Below are 13,676 nucleotides of genomic sequence, written 5' to 3' on the forward strand. Positions count from 1 at the left end.
GCATTATTCTACTTCAAAAATTAACAATTCGAAAGAGAAAGAGTTTTTGTGCAGAATATAAAATACAAGATATAATTTTGTTTTCATACACAGTTGTAATGCTTTGTAATGAAATTTATAATATCTATTTTTTTTTTGTTTAATCATATAAACCTTAGGAAATTCATTCTTAATAAATTATGCAACAGAAATTATGTAACATATGCTATATACATATAGTATGATGCTGTATATGTATAGTATATATGTGGATTTAAGACTGCGTACTTACATATAGTTATACTATATAATTGCTACTCTCTCTCAAAAAAAAAAAAATACTTTATTAATGAAGTAAATAAACAAATAAAAAGCTATAAGCTAATAATATTGGTATCATATAATGATAATTAAATCGAACAAATAACAATGAAAATATGTAAAAATAACACACAATCGTATTACAAAATATAGACTGAAAAGAACAATATTTAGGGAAACTGTATTTTTTCAGGCCTTTTATCGGAAAATTTATATGCGAAAAATGCAATGTTAACATCAAGAACAAAAGATTCAAAAATATTATTTTGCCAAAAGTTTCAAACATATTATTTTGCCAAAAGTTCTTAATTACGATATTGCTATCTTAGTATACATTTCAAAGATGAAATTTTGTGAAATTGAGATTCAAGATACATCTGTCAGATCGCTGATGAAACAGTAAAGAAATTCAGTTCGCTAACAACGAGTAGCGATTATTTGAATGTGCATACTGCGCTCAGACGCGATTTTAACAGCATGATTTTAAAGATATTTATTATTAGAGTAGATGAGTACTACTGGCCTTTATACGTATCTTTATTTTGATAGCCTTGAACGTATCCGGATGTGTCTGCTATATCCTTTCGACCTGCTATGCCTTTACCTTTTCCTGTCTCATCAAAACGTTGCTTGTGAGAACCGGTATATTTGCTGACATCGGTAAGTCTATCAATTGTTGACGCTGCTTTTCCAACCTGTAAATCAAAATGAGCAAATCAGAGATTATGCGCGTAAATTACATGAAAAAACACTGTTGATTCATATGTACATCGCGATGAATCACACGATGAGATATACATTGTATGATAATATAAATCGTGATTAAGTCAACGATTAAAAGGAAAATGAATTTGTACAAATAAGGAAAAACTAACTGTAGTAAAGGCTTATGTAGTAAAATTTATTACATTTTGAGATGCTAGAAAGAGAAAGAGAGAATATAAAATTAAATAAATAATATACGTACTCCACTAGCGCCCCCGGTAAACCCAGGTGGTCCACAATTAGCCATCTTCTTCTTTATTTCCGCTAATTCCACTTTTTTACTTTTAGCCAATTCTTCAAGAAACGTTTTGTATTGTTCGATACCGAGCTTTGTGGATCTGCAATAAAAAAGAAAAAAAATGTAAGAATAAATTTCCCATGCAGTTTATCAAGAAAATAAATTTATCAAGATAACAGACATAAAGAACATTTTTTTTAAAAGATATACTTGTGCTTTTTGAAGTAAATTCCCGTGTCGGTGGTAGTAATTTTCTTTCCATCGATCACTTTCGCTTGCTTCATCCATTTGTCACTTTGACTTAACGTAATCAGTTTGCCGTCGCTTTTTGGATCACCGAATTTCGAGAACGCTTTAAAGCTCGCTAAAAAGCTACCTGGTTCAGTGCTACCAGGACTACTCGGTGTCGAACTCGTTGAACCATCTTCTATCTTCAAATTTGTCACCTCATTCGCAACCGAGGTTGTTACATCGTTGAGGGTCTCGTTTTTCTCAGTGTCGGTATCACTCTTCTCCGCTTGCATCGTAATTACTGAAACGAAAATTTACAGTATAGATATCTACTTAATCAAGTGCGTCAGTTGTTACAATTCAAGAGCAGCATTTATATCTCTATTTATACATATTATTTGTGATGGTCAAAGTTGAAAAAAAAGTTAATTAAAATTGAAATTATTTTGTTACTCACGATCTTTCACAATTTAAATGACATAGTTATTCTCTTGGAAAAATCTAAGGCTACCTATTTTTTTCTACGGCAACTATAAGAGATATATATGTATTATTGTTTGTCTCGTCTATCGCTGGACAATATCGATGCATAGGCAGTCCAACTGTTGCGTTCCCATTCATTATACACAAGTTCTTTCTCCGGCTTACCACCGATATATTGCTGAATGACATATATCGAGATCGAATACCTCGAGTCACGATATTCATTTCTTCAAACGGTAGTCTTATTAGTAATATATGATAAAGTCGTTGCAAAGACCGTCATGATAAGATTTAATCACGTATTTTCAATTAAATTTTTGTTTACTCAATAGCATCAGCTATTAGTGGTTAGCTTTACTTACGACTATAATCATCCGCAATTAAAAGTTTCACTTATATGTATCAAAAGATCATAACGAATCGATAATAAAAGGAAAAGAGACTAGCATCTTATTATACGTTCTTAAATATATACGTAAGAGCAAAAATGATAACTCGTTGCATTTACGATACGAATTATATTTATTACGCATTTTTAAATGTATCGAGTTATCACTTTTGCTATTATATATAATACAAGTTATTGGATTTCTCTCTCTCTCTCTCTCTCTCTCTCTCTCTCTCTCTCTATACATTACGATTTTACATATAATTAGCATTAAAAATGCAAATAATGATTACTAGGTCTTAGCACGCAACATTTTCACTTATTATTGTCGGAAAAGAGACTTGTGCACTACAAATTACGGAACGCACAATCGAGACGTATCGTGACAAATATTTCACATTTGATATAATAAGAATTTATATTTAATATTTAATATTTAATATTCGATTCAATAATGAAGTTGATTTTCAAAGTATTCGCGTTGATATAACATTTAATAATATTTATGTTTTCGCAGACATTGTATGTATATTAATTCCGTAAGTATTTACGCAATTAATCGGAAACATTTGTGCAGTAATATTGCGATTGTATAAATGTGTCTGGATAGACGGAGAAGCACAGATAAAATGAAAAATGTAAAAGATGTGCGCGTGAATGTATGTCGAAATAACAGAGCGTGGCGTGCGCGAGAAACGCTACAGGCGTAATGTTATTTCACGGTTATAAATAGAGATTACGAATGTCGCGCGTTAACGTAATTAGCGTGATCGGTGCCGGTCAGTGTATAATGTGCCGATTGACGAGTAATAGCATCGACGAGTAATAGTAATTGCGATCACAGGTGATGAAATTCTAGAGACGCGTCTGTATGAATCGTCCCCCACTAGCGATTACCATTACTTTCTGTTAGAATGACTTTAATTGCAATTATTCCTGATTATGTACGGTGACTCTTAACAGGCCAGCCGAAAAAAAATCGACTCACCGGATCTGTTATCAGGGGGGGGGAGGGTGACAAACGATGTCAACGATGACGTCCCGTAAAGTTTAGCGTTTCTAGGTCAGTGTGCGCTGATAGATATTAATTCCGTCGCGGACGGCGATGCGTGATGTTCCGATAGCACTGATAGGAAGCTTAACGCGTTTCGCGGACGTTTCGTCGACGGTACGACTTGATGGCAAGCGTCGCAAGCGTCACAAACCGTCACAAAGCGCCCGACCGCACCTCGCGAAAAAACGCACAACTCCAAGGCAGACGTTCGCAGAACACAGATTGCGTAGAGAACTCGTGCGCGTCGCGACGTGGCCGGGCGCGCATGTATTCTATCGATCTTCTCGTCCCAGGAAGCACGCAGTCACCCTTGCCTCCCGCATCTTCGAAATTGCGTTTCATCGTTAGATCGACTGCGCTGCATCCTGCCGAAATGGAGAAACTAAGAAAATCGCGCCGCCTCGTCTGCGCGATTCACGCTCGATCACGCACCGAAAAACTTACGAGCATCAATTGAATTTCATTCGTTGTGTTATTCACGACTCAACTAATTTTGGCCTCCTGTTGCGCGATGTTGAAACTAAATCTCTTTAACGAAGACAATGTGATAATCTGGAGTGTTTTTTAAATGCCTTGTGGGGTGTGATGTATCCGTATCTCGTCGGTTGGGACGATGCACGATTTTGGTCATTCCCCTTCATTTATACGTATAATTGTCGGTGACAATTTTGTGACCGATATGATCATCTTGCTAATGTATGTTACGACTTTGTTTAATTTCAGCCTGATTCGCAAAGAATTCTTCGGCTTGTTTCACGAGAAATAATTCGTGAATATAGCTTCAGCGTAAACGCAGCGTCACGTTCGACTAGTCGTCTTTTGCTTTTGCATCCGTTTTGTTCTAACATCCGTCTGTCTTTATCTTCCGCTAGGAGTACACACGACATTCGCAATTAGCTATTTATATACATATTTGCTGTTACAAAATATCAGAAGTTATTCATACTTGTATTATCACAGCAGGGAGTCGCACACATAATCGTAACTTGGGAATTTGTGTTATAGAAATTTCAACAATTAAAACGATTTGCAATGAAAACAATCAAAGAAGTTGAAGCAAATGGGGATGTAGCGATTAATAAGAATTTATTCTATTTTGGGCAAAGTTGTCCACGTTCGATATCAGTCGTCCACACTTGTTTAATTATTCTCAAATCTTTACCTGACAATAAAATCCTCCTTATCAATAAAACGTTTATGAAACTTTTATTAGGCCGTACAAGTCTCACTCATTTCCGTGAATCCGGCTAGAACGAAGCTGAGAGCAAGACAGACCAAGGCTAAACCGACACAAACCTGCTATCGCGAATAATACCCCCACCTTCACAAATATACATATCTTTTCCAAGGCGCAACTTTTAAATTTATAATCATGTGATGCAAAGAGTAGCCCAAAATTGTTACCCCATTTTTTAAGGTCTTAATTCTCTTTAATTCTCTTAAAGATTAAAAAGCGAAATTCCTTTTTTATTTCTTTACATATATCAATATCATTTTTATGCCTATGAAGTTAAAGGGAATTAAAATTTCAGAAGTACCTGTTGCGCGTCTCACTTAAAGTTAAAATATATTTAGTAAAAAACGAACTAACGTCTCTGTTTCTCTCACTCACTCTTTCGAATGCGTACGATCTTAAATATAGAATCTCGAGATATTACTCAGTTATTTCGTTGGTAGAATAGAACTTAAGCCTACCTGCTAAATTATTACCTATATATTTGGCTCAATATATATATATATATATAGGGTGTCCCAAAATTTGCGACTTAAAGTACTGTAACAAGATATTAGTTCTCGAAAAATTCAGTAGAAAAGTTATTTGTAAAGTTTTATTTTAAGCAGTAATTATTTAGATAATATAAGTTTAAATATAGCCAATTATAGACTACGTTTGGATGGCTATACATGTCAATGTCAATGAGTTGATCGCGCATACGATATAGTACCTATATTAGTAAGCGCTGATGAGCACTTCAGTGCGTTCACAGGTGATCACCTAAACTAGACGTATAATAATACAAATTTATAAATAACTTTTTTTTACTTAATTTTTCGAAAACTTTTTTGTGGTATTTTGAGTCGCAAATATTGGGACAAAAAGATCAGACTATTACGGTGGGTGTATACTGCCGTTAGAATAGAGAAAATCCACTAGTAAGTACACGAATCTCACTGCGTATAAATCTATAATCTATCGACTGTATATCGACACTGTTAACGACATTAATTAACCAATCATCACACCGGTGTAAATTGACGATGATCTTCCATGGTTTCCATTAAGATTGGTAGTACGAATTTTTACTTTCAATTTCCAATCTTAATAATCTTTCGTCTCTCTTTTATCTTCAGAATACTGAAGATATTACAGCCAAGTTAAGATATATACGTAAGTTAAAGTACGTAACGCGAATGATTACTCGTTAAAAAAAAATTATATCACCATATATAAATATATAATAATAAATATAAAATATACCTATATGTATACGTGTTTTCCTTCTCTTATATTTATTTTATCTATATTTGAAGAAAAAAATAATAAGAAAAATAATTGAAAAATGATAAGAAAAGTAACTTATGCAATATTTTACTTTTTTTTTGACCGAAGGTAAAAGTGAAAAATAAAAGGTCACAATATTATATTTTATGCATTATATAATATTAAATAATTGATATAAATTATATATAATGTATATATAATATATATAGATAGTTTTTTCTCATTTTCACAAATTTTGTTTTTTTTTTATTTACATAAAAAATACGAAATTTATCCTAATTACTCGTATTTTTCAATTTTTCTTTTTATTATTTTTTTCTGTATATAAGGTAAACTTGAGTAAAATGGTCATCTTTAAAATGCAAAAAACATATTAATTTTTGTTATCTTTAATAAGTAGTGCTATATTTTGGTATATCTTTTTCGCCATACAGAAGCATTACTTATTAAAGATAACAGAAATTACATACAGTATGCTTTTTGCACTTTAAAGATGGCCGTCTTAACGCAAGTTTATCTTACGAACAGAGATACATACAAGAGAAAAAAAATCTATATGTATAATAAGCACGTATTAATTATTATATGCATATGCATTATATAACAATTTACAGTTACTTACCCTACAATTTTACCAAACATATGCATACAATTTTTTTGCCGAACTTGCAGACGACACAAATATATATACATTACTCTTTGTGTATTCAAAGGATTATTGTGTTATTTTAATGTTAATTCATTGCTATTATTACAAAGTTTGCTGAATTATATTGTTATTGATCACATAAACTTCATCGCCTTAAGAAATTAGAATTTTTCTCGCAATAAGACTGAAGGGAAATAAAAGACAAGATCATATCGTAAGCGTTCTGGAAATTTCATATGGATCCAGATTCTCTGAAAATGAAAAATTCCCAGTAAATAAGAATAAATTAAAATAAATTGAAATTTTTTTTCTATCCAAATGCGTATTTTAAATAGCGTATTTTAAATATTTTAAATACTTTTTTTGGGATTTAATTGAATTCAATTAGATTCAATTGGATGCAATTAGATTGAAAAACTGCATTTCCTATTCAAAATTTTGAACAGTAAATTGAACAGTTTTCACAATGTGCACGGAAAAAGCTAATATTATTTTTAGATTGAAAGGCATAGAGATATGCTCCATGCAATTCCCATAAATGAATAAAAATGCATTCAGATTGAAAAGCATTCATTTTAACATTCGTGAATCAATATTTCTGAACATCTGAATCTATTTCAATTTATTTCAATCCATTCTCGTTTGCTGAGCTAATATTATTGGTTTAAAATTATCTGCCGTAAGATATTATAGTTTCGTTTAAAGCTGATTCTATCAATGAGTCAGTAGTTGGAAATCTTAGTCAATTAACCGCAGTGGTGATGATTATGATTTTTCACATTTACAAGTATGTTAATTGTGTAACTCGACTAATGTGAAGGAATAAAGTCGAATTTGATTGTACAATTTGATTGTTGACCAATTTCATCGATTCACTAGGGATAAGACTTAGGATTGATTAGAACTATCGTAGACTACTGACAGTACATATTCATTGTATATTAGAATTAACAGTTGACGCAAGTTCAACATAAATAGCATCTAAATGCTATTATACCTATGCTACCTAATGCTATTATAGCTATTAATGCTAATTAACCTATCCTAGAGAAGGAAAAACTCGATTAAAATTGAATTATATATATATATATAAACGTTACAATACGTACTTCTATTTTTTTAATCGAAACTTTTTAATTTTTAAATTTTTTAAAAAGATTTCAGCTGGTCATTTAAAAATGACTATTAGTCAATGCCAGTCAATGGCACTTGAAAAAAAATAAAAATGCGTTTAATAATTAATATAGAGTTAATCATTCTCTTAATTGTTTACTCGAAATATATTTACTTACGAGAGAGAGAGAGAGAGTGTGTGTGTGTGTGCGTGTATGTATCGTGTGCGTGTATATGTGAGAAATTATTTCACGGCAGTATTTCGGCCAAGTGGCAAGCACAGCGTCATGGCGGAATGTTTACGTGGACATGGAACGGTGTGTGATCAAATATTGACAAATTCCTTCCTAATATATGTTTCAATTAATTCTTAGGATTATTGAAAACAGCAACCTACAACTTTATAATCAACTTTTCTTTATAGTTTTATTTACTATCATTATTGGTAGTGCACTAGCACCGTCTTATCAAGACATGTCAGGTGAACAACAAAATGATATTAAAACCTTATCTACAGCATGTAACAATTTTATGATTCCATTATACAAGGTATATAATCACTATATTTTTATATTTCATCTAAACTACATATACGAGAGTTTTTTAGTTTATAATTTGTCATTTCAGAGTTTAACAACCAACATTGACAGCAACGTTATAATTTCTCCTTTAAGCTTGCATATGATATTATCTTTACTTTCTAATGGTGCTGGAGGATCTACATTGAACGAGCTAAAATCTGTTCTTCATTATGACAATATAGTTTCTGCAAATGATAAATTTAAAACTCTGATTTTCTTGTTGAAAGTAAGGTTAAGAAAACATATATAATACCTATACATAATTAATTCTCAGAGAATTACTATACATTTAAATATATTTTAGGGCATTGAAAACATTGAATTGCATATAGCAAATAAAATATATGTTCAAGATGGATTTGATTTAATGGCTGAATTTTTAGCGATATGCACAAATATATTTCAGTCTTCAATTTCAAGATTAAACTTCAAAAATAACGAGCTTGCTGTAGAAACTATTAATTCATGGGTTCAAAAAGCAACAAATAATAAGATACTTGACATAATTTCTTCTAGTATGTTACATGATGATTATAATAATTCAGTATAAATTAACACACTATAAAACATTTTTATTAATTAAATTATTTTGAACAGGTGATATTGATGAAGATACAAGAATTATGTTAATAAATGCTATTTACTTTAAGAGTAAATGGTTACACAAGTTTGATGAAATGAATACAATAAAGCGCAAATTTTATATTTCCAAAACAGAAACGAATCTTGTTCCGACTATGTTTAAAACATCAAAGTATGCTTATGGCAAAATATCTATTTGGGATACGACATTTATTGAAATTCCATACTTGGTAAGTGATTACCTATAAAAAAAGACTTATAAAAATAAAATTAATATAAAGTATAATTTTGCAGAATCAAGACATTGTAATGATAATATTATTGCCAGATAGAGAGATCGAATTGCAAGTTTTAGAAAATAATTTTAACTGGAAAACGTTGGCAGATGAACCTAGGTCTACTGATGAGATTGCGTTATATCTACCTAAATTTAAGTTTGAAATTACCATAGATTTGAAAGACACTTTACGTAAGGTAAGCAATATGAAATTAGTGAAATACATTTTAAACAGCTAGTACATGGAAATACATGCTTGTAGATTGGCTTAAATACAATCTTTGAGGATGATGCGGATTTTACACAGCTCTCAAATATTCCTCTGAAAGTAAGTCATGCATTACAAAAAATTTTCATCGAAATTAATGAAGAAGGTTCAGAAGCTGCTGCTGCGACAGGTAATTTGTCTGTCTCTACAAAAAATTAGATGAATTTACAAGTATTTATTAGAATAAGGAACTATATGTTACAGTTGTGGGAATGAGATTGAAAAGGATGGCAACTTTACCAATGGAGTTCATGGTAGATCGTCCGTTCATGTTTGCAATTGAACATAAACCAAGTAGAGTACCACTATTTCTTGGAAGTGTGAGGAAAATAGAGTTTTTACAAGAAAGAGATGAATTATAAATCCTGTTATATTTTTATACGAATTACTTTATCACATTATATATGTGCAAAGTTAAAAGGATAAGAAATAATTTAAAACTTTTAAATAATATATTATAATAAATGTATTTTGTTATCTCTATTATCAAGATTTACTTTTACAAATTTTCAAAATTATTTGATTGTACAAGAAAGCTTTAAAAGAAGGTTTAATGCGTACACACACACACATTATATATATATATATATATATATATATATATATATACACACATATATTCCTAATCTGCAAAAAATATATCTGTGATATATAAAAGATATTCTAATTTACTTTATTAATTATTAACAAAATAAATCGCATTAAAATCCAAATTATAAATATAAAATATTTTTAAAAAATTTAATATCTGTATAAAAGATTTTTATATATGTATAACGTAAGAAAATAAAAGAAAAATTTTAATATATAAAGAAATTTATATATGTATATAAACCTTCTGTGTCTGACGATAACTTTTTCTGAACTATTTGCTTCCTGAAAGTTAACTTAAGACTAGATTTTTGCTAAAATATTTAATGCCTAAAATTATTAAATTATATTAACAATATTTCTATAGAGAAAGAAAAAAATGTTAGAAAATGCTATTTTCTATACATGTAACTAATATTTTCGGACATTTTGACTCAGATTTTATAGAGTGCAAAAAATGCTAGTACTGTTATTTTATTGATGTCTGCCTGTGATGCGATCTAGTAACGTTTGCGCCAGCACCTTTTCTGCCATATTTCGTGCAAAATTCGTCAATTGATCTCGAATGCCAGGACGGTTGGTAGTAGTCATATAATTCTGACCTTGATAACGTCCATCAGGATATCCTGCTTGCGGATAATACCCTCCTTGCGGATAATTTTGTGAATACCCATTTGAATATCCTTGATTAGGATATGGAGAACGTTGGTTATTGTACGGATATCCTGTATTTTGAGCCGGATAATTACCATGGTACGGCTGATTTCCTTCTGGATATACGGATGTACGTGGATTGCTCGGGTAGCCAGCATTTACATTGCTAGCGCCGGTTCGTCTAACAGTCTCCTCGCCATTAAAATTCCTAGAATTATCTGGATATCCTGAAGAACCGCTATTTCTACTTGGATATGCAGATCCTGTTGGATAGTTGGATGAGCCACTCGAAGGATAGCCAGAGGATCCACTGGATGGATAACCAGACTGACTGGACGGATATCCGGATAATCCACTGTTAGATGAATGGCTGGGTGATCCGTTAGATCGGCTAGATGGATAGCCGGATGATCCACTGGACGGATAACCGGATGATCCACTAACCGGATAACCGGATGATCCACTAGCCGGATAACCGGATGATCCACTAGCCGGATAACCGGATGATCCGCTGGATGGATAACCAGAACCACTGTTTGGATAACCGGATGATTGACTGGATGGATAACCAGATTGAGGTTGATTTGACGAATCAGAAGCTCTCGAAGATCCGGAATTTGGATAACTGCTACCAGGATATCCTGAACTGGATGGGTAACCAGATCTAGCAGGATATGATTGATCGTCTGAATTTTTAGGAGTATCTGAAGAACCGTGTGTTTCACTTGCCGTTGGATAACTAGTTTGCCGTTTTGGAATTGTTCGTGTCCTCATTTCATTCTCTGCATACAGTAACAATGCAAGTTATAAAAAATACTCAAGGTAATATATAAAGGTGAAATATATATAATCTATTTTTATCAAGAAGCATTATCAATTGTTGTTGGATTAACATTTACCGTGCACACATGCAGATAAAACTTATACTACAGCACGCATTGCAATGACTATAAGATTTTTAATAGAAGATGAGATAAAATCATATTTGAATTATTTTTCACACAACGTGAATTACATTGCTAAATATTCTGAAGAGATAAAGATGTGACATATAACAACTGTCATATACATGCGCATAGCGCAAAATCAAATTCGTATTTGTATGCGTGCATATCATTTATCATACTAAATAGCTAAATTAAAGCAAAGGTGCCTTACTTGATTTCTCAAAGCATTAAATGAAAATCATTTGGATTTTATTGGAATTATTGAATATTAAAAATTAAAAAATAAGAATTTTTCAAACATCTTAAATTAAAGAAGAATTATATCTTTTAAAAGAATTATATCTTTTGATGAATTATTATTATTATATCTTTGATCAAATTATGTTAACCACACACAGCACAATTTTTTTATATATTAATTTAATGAAGCAATTTTACAATTTTATGATTTTTTTACTATTGCGTATCTAAAACTGTATATTATTCAAAAATTTATAATCTTTATAAATGAAGTTTATTCTAATTATTATGAGTAATTAATATTACATTGTATTTATTGCTCCACAGACCAAAGGAATATAATTTAGTGCTATATTGTAATTTAGTGCTATATATGTAAAATGATATAAACATCAATATTGGCACCCACTTTACATTAACATTTCGAAATTAAAAGTGAAACATGTAAATAAATTTTTAACCAGAAAATGTCCAAATTCTGTTTCCATAATTATCCACGTGAGTGTGAGTATTGTAATAATTGTTTCCATTTGTTTGCGTAGTGCTTCTGATTCTGGCAGAGCTGGTCGGTCGAGGATGACGGTCGTTGCCGAATAAACGATTAAAAATGGAGCCATCACCTACAGTATTTCTTGAGCCGGAGTGACCACTATATCTTCCTCCATATGATGAAGATCTAGGCGGCGGCGATGGCACTCTTGTTGTCGATTGATGCGACACTTGATTTAGTCCCGCAGGTAATGCTGTTGAATCATATATAATGAAAAAAAAAACCAATTCGACAATCAAAATCAAATTTTTATCAGTTATTATGGCTGTATATTATGGCTGTTTCTTACAATATAAAATGACATAAAATATTGTACATTATTTTTAATCTTTGATAGTTTCTTTTTAACATAATTTTTATATACGAGGAGAATGATTAGAAGAAAATTAACAGCCAATTATAATAAATACAATTTCTGTGTATTACGTCCACATTTGCAGCATTATTTATTCATCTTTTGCTACAAATAAATTGTACACATGAAGGAATTTATGCGTGTAAAATAAATAATTGTACTCTCTCGTATTCACAATGATTATAATAAATGTAATGTGCTTTTACTCATGGTAGAAGTATTACTTCCACTGTTTTTACTGATGTCATTAGGTTTAAATCAAAAGAAATAAAAAAAATAATATCGATAAGACGCAGTAATAGTTCATTTAAATTTGCTTATACGTTATATGGCGTATGAAGAGATAACATGTGTCAAAGTTCAAGCTGATAACCCATTCATTTATAAAATATTTATTACCCATGTTGAATAAGAATTGCTCATGAAGCGTTTTATAAATCGTCCAAATTATGAAAATATAAAGAAATGAGACCCGTAGCTCATTGAAAACTTCACAAAGCATTTCTTTAAATTATAAACGTACACGTACACATACATGCATATAAATATATAATTATGCGGAATAAATTAGAATATTTTCATAAAATCGTAAACTCCTAATTACTAATGTAATGGATTGGGATAAATGATATCGATGAAAGCGAATTTTTTTCCTCATAAATTAAGAAAATCATTGAATTAGAGAATAAAATTTGTTTTCTCCAAAACACTGAAATTACCCAACAACACGAAGTCTAAAATTATGATATAAGATGTCTTTAAGTCGTCTTTTACACGTAAAAAACGTCTTATGATCTGATTTTAGTTATGGGTACTTACAGTCAATAGATACGCTTATTATATATAATTAATGTGTTATGTATAATTAACATGTTATATATAATTTAAAATATATATAACGATATAG

General features: G+C 31.0%; 3 protein-coding genes across 10 annotated transcripts in view; 1 reads left to right on the forward strand and 2 right to left on the reverse strand.

Moving 5' to 3' along the window:
- Positions 1-498: 498 nt before the first annotated feature.
- Positions 499-4,849, reverse strand: LOC108747180 (TPPP family protein CG45057). Of its 4 annotated transcripts, XM_018484501.1 has the most exons (5): positions 4,664-4,849; positions 3,462-3,464; positions 1,514-1,837; positions 1,268-1,403; positions 499-995 (listed from the first exon to the last, which is right to left on the reverse strand). In XM_018484501.1, exons 3-5 carry the CDS (start codon positions 1,825-1,827, stop codon positions 816-818), a joined length of 630 nt encoding a protein of 209 aa, XP_018340003.1. In that variant the 5' UTR covers positions 1,828-1,837; positions 3,462-3,464; positions 4,664-4,849; the 3' UTR covers positions 499-815. The 4 variants fall into 4 exon arrangements, with proteins under 4 accessions (XP_018340003.1, XP_018340001.1, XP_018340000.1 ...); XM_018484499.1 differs by lacking the exon at positions 3,462-3,464 and having other exon boundaries at positions 1,514-1,835; positions 4,622-4,849; XM_018484498.1 differs by lacking the exon at positions 4,664-4,849 and having other exon boundaries at positions 1,514-1,835; positions 3,394-4,146.
- On the forward strand, positions 2,904-9,833 carry LOC108747174 (antichymotrypsin-2-like). 3 transcript variants are annotated; one of them, XM_018484489.1, is made up of 8 exons: positions 2,904-3,249; positions 8,149-8,273; positions 8,352-8,531; positions 8,610-8,820; positions 8,903-9,117; positions 9,182-9,361; positions 9,427-9,562; positions 9,637-9,833. In XM_018484489.1, the coding sequence occupies exons 2-8, from the start codon at positions 8,199-8,201 to the stop codon at positions 9,792-9,794; spliced, it is 1,155 nt and encodes a 384-aa protein (XP_018339991.1). In that variant the 5' UTR covers positions 2,904-3,249; positions 8,149-8,198; the 3' UTR covers positions 9,795-9,833. The 3 variants fall into 3 exon arrangements, with proteins under 3 accessions (XP_018339991.1, XP_018339990.1, XP_018339989.1); XM_018484488.1 differs by lacking the exon at positions 2,904-3,249 and adding an exon at positions 7,936-8,041; XM_018484487.1 differs by lacking the exon at positions 2,904-3,249 and having other exon boundaries at positions 8,048-8,273.
- A 498-nt stretch (positions 9,834-10,331) lies between these two features.
- The window catches only part of LOC108747171 (protein rtoA-like), a 7,322-nt gene continuing 3,977 nt past the window's right edge, over positions 10,332-13,676 (reverse strand). The window contains exons 5-7 of one of the 3 annotated variants that reach the window (XM_018484477.1): positions 12,326-12,607; positions 11,026-11,459; positions 10,339-10,980 (exon numbers count right to left, since the gene is read on the reverse strand). In XM_018484477.1, the coding sequence (XP_018339979.1) occupies positions 10,498-10,980; positions 11,026-11,459; positions 12,326-12,607 (1,199 nt within the window). In that variant the 3' untranslated portion in view covers positions 10,339-10,497. Of the gene's footprint in view, positions 11,460-12,325; positions 12,608-13,676 lie in introns of all 3 variants that reach the window. The other 2 variants (XM_018484476.1, XM_018484478.1) reach the window with 2 other exon arrangements.

The sequence above is a fragment of the Trachymyrmex septentrionalis genome, unplaced genomic scaffold, assembly GCF_001594115.1.
Source record: "Trachymyrmex septentrionalis isolate Tsep2-gDNA-1 unplaced genomic scaffold, Tsep1.0 scaffold196, whole genome shotgun sequence".
NCBI lineage: Eukaryota > Metazoa > Arthropoda > Insecta > Hymenoptera > Formicidae > Trachymyrmex > Trachymyrmex septentrionalis.

Bases quoted from the DNA above. Each gene is read 5' to 3' on its own strand.
- LOC108747180 (XM_018484501.1), bottom strand. From the start codon at position 1,827: ATGCAAGCGGAGAAGAGTGATACCGACACTGAGAAAAACGAGACCCTC. The intron at 1,404-1,513 runs GTATATCTTTTA...TTTTTATTGCAG, and splicing joins ATTTACTTCAAAAAGCACAA to ATCCACAAAGCTCGGTATCG. The intron at 996-1,267 runs GTACGTATATTA...TTTGATTTACAG, and splicing joins TTACCGGGGGCGCTAGTGGA to GTTGGAAAAGCAGCGTCAAC.
- LOC108747174 (XM_018484487.1), top strand. From the start codon at position 8,079: ATGTTTCAATTAATTCTTAGGATTATTGAAAACAGCAACCTACAACTT. The intron at 8,274-8,351 runs GTATATAATCAC...TTGTCATTTCAG, and splicing joins TTATGATTCCATTATACAAG to AGTTTAACAACCAACATTGA. The intron at 9,118-9,181 runs GTAAGTGATTAC...ATAATTTTGCAG, and splicing joins TTATTGAAATTCCATACTTG to AATCAAGACATTGTAATGAT.